Source organism: Branchiostoma floridae, chromosome 1 (genome assembly GCF_000003815.2).
Source record: "Branchiostoma floridae strain S238N-H82 chromosome 1, Bfl_VNyyK, whole genome shotgun sequence".
NCBI lineage: Eukaryota > Metazoa > Chordata > Leptocardii > Amphioxiformes > Branchiostomatidae > Branchiostoma > Branchiostoma floridae.
The window spans coordinates 29866513-29873035 of NC_049979.1; the positions used below are offsets into that span (position 1 = coordinate 29866513).

Here is a 6523-nt window from a genome sequence, read left to right on the forward strand (position 1 = left end):
TTATCATCATACTACATACGGCAGTACATTTACCATTCACAACAGATTTTTGAAGAAGGCATAACTCAGAAATATATTCCATACTGTACTGCCTTCTGTCCCAGAGAAGTTTCCATATATCACTGTACATGTATTACTTTTCAAAACTGTATATGAACATCCTTATGATCTCCAGAAAATTGCACATGAACATTCTTTTGTTGCGTATTGTATTGTAGAGTATACAATACTCTTTATACGATACAAGAGTATTGTATTAGCACAAATGTACCTTTGTACATCCTACTTTTTGTCCTAACCAAGACTAAAAATGTGCATCATTCTGTTCTCAACGCAAAAATTGCCTTTCGAAAACCTTCAGTACTGACAATCTACTTTTAAGTAATCACCACGTTCAAATACTTGTCCACTTATTAACAATTTTTATGCAAATATACAGTAAATATTCATCGAAAATCGGTAGAATATATCTATGCGTGGAATAAATGCAAGATTACCAGACATCTACTGACACACAGTACATATTTATTGAAACAGTTGTAATTTTCTTTCATTTTTCAGCACGTAGCAAGCAACTAACTAATCAATTATGATAACAATCTTCTATACTCAATGACATTTGCTACGAACACGCCGGCACTGAACAATCTAGATATTCAATGACGACCATTAGCGTGACACCATTCCAGCTATCCACTCATGACGTGGCCTGTCCTCATACCCAGTGACGTTTGCCAATAGCAAAGCAGAACACCCTCATTTAACTATTCAATGAAGACGGTAACGTGACACACACCCAGCTGTCCAATCATGTCATCGGTTCTTTCACTGCCTAGTTTATTCCACCAATACCAGCATTACAACAACATCAATTTGAATATCCAAACAATTACGTCATACATGCTAGTGCTTAAAAGCACAGAACAGCTCCTCCGTTTGGCATTACTCGGCAACAGCGATATTGCACATGACGTGTCCACGCACGACATCTGTTATCTACACCAGTCAGTGACCGTCGCAACAATCAACGCTCACGCCTAGGACCTCGAATGGTAACGACAACTTACCTACTGAACATTTCATCACAGCCTTCTCATTTCTGACAACTTGACGACATCTGTGAGGGAAAACTTTCGTCGAGTTTGCCACTTCAACCCCGTATGCAAGTGCACCGTGGGCGTCTGCGTAAAAGGTCAGAGATATTGTAGCGATCATGCCGTTTTCAGTTAATTTGAAAAGTCAATATATCTATCCTGTCGTTTAGGACACCTACTTATTCTTCCTTCAATGATGCTATTGTTACGCTCTTTCTATTATCATATAGTCCCTCATGTTTCTTATGAATATATGCCAAGCCATAACCTTAACATCTTAATTTGATTCCCCTACGTATATGCCTGTCTTTATAATTTAGTTTTACATCAGTATGCTGTCACTCATAAACATCAATCCATATGCAGCAATCACCCGTAATTTAGTGATTACTTCAGAGATGACCATGATTACTTTACAAGTTAACATCCATCGAACTTACACCCTGAGACATCTTACATATCATTTCATCATATTCGCTTTACATTCTTATCATTACAGTGGAGTTATAAAAAGAATATACAACACCGTCACGACAACCAACGTTCAAACCAACCGCTCTCAAGTGTCAACGACAGTTTACCTACCAAACATCTAATCACATCGTTCGTATTTCCGACTACTTCCGATTTACGGTAAGTTTTCCAACTTCATTTTCCTTAGCTATCACACCACCATGGGCGTCTGTTTTATACGCAAATGATTTATACCTAGGTAAGGAACATACACACAAGATTACGTCCTACACACAACATTACGTGCACTGCTAAAACGTTCTTGAAGTCCTTTGCCTGTAGAAGGACTTTGCCGTCATCCTTCAGAAAAAGATCATTCAAAGTGTTCCATTCTTACATTTTGCCAACTTAAGCACATATTAGCAGATTATGAATATATTTAGCTGCACTAAAAAGGAATATATCAATCCATGTATCCCATTGTACTATTCCAAAATTTCATCCAATCTCTGTCAACCTGCTTCTCTACAGGATATCACCTGACCCCGGACGCAATACATTGTCACACATATGAATATTAACAGGTATGCCGTGACATCAACAATAACCAACATAAAATATCACATAACATGTGACTTAAACAATATGCTTATTCATACCATCATACAATATAGCTACCGACATATATTATGACATATATTTTTTTCCCTACTGCCTATTGCTCCGACTTTGTGTTATTTCAATCACCATGTCGTCTTCCACTCTTCCGGGCAGCCAATAAAGCATCTCCTATCGTTTGTGCCACCGACATATTTCGCCCAGAGATGCTTTTTACACGCTATTCGTTCAGTCATATCAATGTCTACTGCTTTATCTCAATGTATAACCTCCATCAACATAGGGCGATATTCACCATTTTCTCGCAACGTCACACTAATTCCGCAACCTACTCAATTACAGTCATAAATATTATACAAATCCATACTGACTATTTTCCATTTAACCATTGAAGTATAGCTATAGTTGTACTATAAAAAAACTTCCTTCTATTATCTCCAGGTCTATTAGCGCTTCGTCCTTCAACAGCAGACCAACAACCCTGTCAACCGTACTCATACCGTAAGTGCCAACATCGACATTTTACGCAATTGATTCTATACAACTATTATCATGACTGCCATAAGAAAACACGTCACAAAACACCTTACCTTCATAAATATCAAATATATGGCCTCCTTCGGACAATAGTGACCATGGTAAAATCCTCCTTGATAGCAGCCTTACCTCGTCGACTGTGGCTAAACATTCCTAAACGAGAGTGACAGGTCCTATGACACTGGTCATAGCTTGAAGCTGACTCAGGTCTGTTCTAGACTTCTTTTTAGCAGGATCAACTTTTCTTCTGCCATGCGTATCAGCCTGTTTCCTCCTGATTTCAGCTGTCTAGACAGTTTAACCTAATATACCTCGTTAATACACATTACATGTATATCCTTACCTGCAGAAACACCATCCACCTGGCATACTCTGTCTATGAACCACGTCACACCAGTCGCAAAAACATCGAGAACACGCCACCATCACCAGATGATGTTCATTGGTCCGACGCCACCGACGACGAGTGTTTAAGTATTCTTCTACGTTATGAACTATTCATGTTCTACATTGAACCAGTAAACCCATACAGTATAACAGATATCTTTTGGAACTGATAAGTATGCCTAAAAAAAAACATGACCACCTAACTTGCACACCTAACCCGTCCTCCTCTGAACATAATCGCCAAAATTCAACTAACCCACACAAACATTCAGAAAAAGACCCACCAGCACCAGAACAAGCAGTTCCTCCTCCACTGGCAAATACCGACAACGTCTCCAGCACACCTGATACTAATATTGCCATTGCAGACATCGACAGCAATTTGAACCGCACATATACACTCCATGTAAAAGTCATATCCAAAAGTGACATCACTCCATTTTCAAGACTACATGGGAAAAGCTCCGGAAATCGCCTAAGTCTAATGTTAGCAGATACCACTGCTAATCTAAAGGCCGTGGCATGGAATAAGACAGCTGAAAGAGTGTTCCATGCCATGGATGTCGACAAAACTTACACAATCAAAAATTTCATCATTAAACCAGCAAACAAGAAGTACACGTCTACCAAATTCGAACTGACCTTCACGGATAACACTATCATAGAACCAACAAACGTTGACCTTCCTTGCAACGTAGACACCGTCTATACCACGATTGACAACTTAACAACTATGACTAGTGACAGCTATGTTTCTGTTGTCGGCATCATACATCGCATACACCCTCCAACTACCGTTCATCGAAAATATGATGGTCAACCAATTTCTAAGACCATAATCGACATCGCAGATGACACAAAGACATCTGTGTCGGTGACCTTTTGGAACGCAGAAGACAAAACTGCGCTATATGAAATTGACAAGACAGTACTTCACCTCCAAAATGCTAAGCTAACTATTTACAATGACGCCCCGCAACTCAGTGTTACATCAGACACAACAGTTCTGATAGATGAAAACAATCACAGATCGAAGGAACTATTGGAAACAATGAAAACCATACCACATGACGATATCACGCCATTGCTGGCAATCACAAACGACTCCGACTACAGGACATGTCCTTAACAGAATTGATGACACACAAGACAGCCCGTGGCCGTGTAACGGCAGATATACTTGCCATATCTGGCTCAAAGGCCACCTACAAAATGTGTTTAAATCCCACCTGCCGACAAGCATTAACAGAAACGTCACCACAAAAGTACACGTGTACTAACTGCAAAAAAGTATGTCACGTAACCAAAACTGCGTACCGCCTGCAAATATTACTAGCTGACGGTGATGAGGAAAAATGGATCACAGCGTTTGACAAACCTGCCCAACAACTGCTCAAAATGGATCCTGAAACTTTTGAGTCATTAAGCGACCATGAAAAAACACACATCATCAATCGGACAACAGAGAAAACGCAAACATCGATCTTTCACTTGTCCAAAAATGACAAAGACAACATAATATGTCACGACATAAGTGACAACGTCCTCGACACCACTTCACAAGATTCATAATCCCCATGACGTTTAAAACGACACACCTTAAAATACATTTGACAGATTACATTTAAAAACCTACATTCGGAAAGAACATGGTCAAATTTACACTGCAAAAAACACATCTTATAACATCGTTAACCAGTATTTAAAATCTTGTTACACGTATGCCTTGACCTTTGTCAACATAGCGATACCTTCTTACCTATATAACTGGTATCATAATAGCATTAGTATCATTTCATCTATTTGTTTCTTTACACAATCTATACACATTTGTCGATAAGCAATATGTAAGGTATTTATCATGATAGTATAACTAGTAATGTACATTACTACTTCCTCATATCATGTTTACTATTCTTTTATATTATTCCTGCTCATTTTGACACTATATACACATTCGTCAACATAACGACGAATTGTTACCTACATAACTGTTTTAACGTTACTTCTTCTGTATGTTATCTCCGTTTTTTGGCAGCATATATACCAATGTAGACCTATATAATATACATATATACATTTTTGACCAAATATATACTGGAATAACTCACTTCATATCACACCTTATTGCAGTGTAAAAATTATTACACATATGTGTCAGCCATCCATTGTCTTTTTTATATACATACATATATATACCTTGTTACCTATAAAACTGTTATCTATCATAATAGCATTATTGCTCTCCATTTGTTTCCTCGCCATATCAACATTAGACGATATGCGATATATAAGTTTCTCTACTACTATTATAATGTCATAAATACTCTTTTATATCTGTTTTGTCAACATATATATACCTTTATCTATATAGAAAATATGACTTATCTATTCATATTACAAAATGTATTTGTTTCTTTCTATACATATATGCATTTGTTAATAAACAATATATATCCTTTCGTTTCATTTATCGTATGCCACCATTTTGGTATCTCTTATTCCATTTAATTATAATTCTACAAAACTATAGTACGGGAATCCTAGCCTCTGTGTCATTTCTTTATCCTTCATGTGTTAATCATCAAAGTCCAGTCAGTGCCTAAAGCAACAAGTATATATCAGTTACTTCTCCAAGCTTCTATCATTAGGGATCTTACCGTGACTAACTTTACAACATACTAATCGATCATGCTTAACCCTTCATGCTTGTGGCTCTTGCCGTCCTGCCGTTTCCGACAAGAGCACAAGATCAGCCCATCCAATCCCTTCATACAACACACTAACCCCTCATGCTTGTGTCTCTTGCCGTCCTGCCGTTTCCGACAAGAGTACAAGATCATATTTCCTAACCATCCAATCCAATTCCTTCATACAACACACTAACCCTTCATGCTTGTGTCTCTTGCCGTCCTGCCGTTTCCGACAAGAGTACAAGATCACATTTCCTAACCATTCCATCATTCCTTCATACAACACACTAACCCCCCATGCTTGTGTCTCTTGCCGTCCTGCCGTTTCCGACAAGAGTACAAGATCACATTTCCTAACCATCCCATCCAATCCCTTCTTAAAACACATAAACCCTTCATGCTTGTGTCTCTTGCCGTCCTGCCGTTTCCGACAAGAGTACAAGATCACATTTCCTAACCATTCCATCTTTCCTTCATACAACACACTAACCCCCCATGCTTGTGTCTCTTGCCGTCCTGCCGTTTCCGACAAGAGTACAAGATCACATTTCCTAACCATCCCATCCAATCCCTTCTTAAAACACATAAACCCTTCATGCTTATGTCTCTTGCCGTCCTGCCGTTACCGACAAGACCACAAGATCACATTTCCTAGTCATCTAATCACTTTATACAACACACTAATCCGTCATATCCAAATGGCGCCACCCTTCCCGTCATACACCGTAAAACAAAATGGCG

At 38.6% G+C, this 6523-nt stretch overlaps 1 protein-coding gene across 1 annotated transcript; it reads left to right on the forward strand.

Moving 5' to 3' along the window:
* Nucleotides 1-1600: 1600 nt before the first annotated feature.
* Nucleotides 1601-5390, forward strand: LOC118414228 (replication protein A 70 kDa DNA-binding subunit B-like). Its single transcript, XM_035818126.1, has 3 exons — nt 1601-1727; nt 2607-2666; nt 3052-5390. The coding sequence occupies exon 3, from the start codon at nt 3265-3267 to the stop codon at nt 4216-4218; it is 954 nt and encodes a 317-aa protein (XP_035674019.1). The 5' UTR covers nt 1601-1727; nt 2607-2666; nt 3052-3264; the 3' UTR covers nt 4219-5390.
* Nucleotides 5391-6523: the final 1133 nt, after the last annotated feature.

Coding starts and splice junctions, on each gene's coding strand:
- LOC118414228 (XM_035818126.1), top strand. CDS start 3,265: ATGCCTAAAAAAAAACATGACCACCTAACTTGCACACCTAACCCGTCC.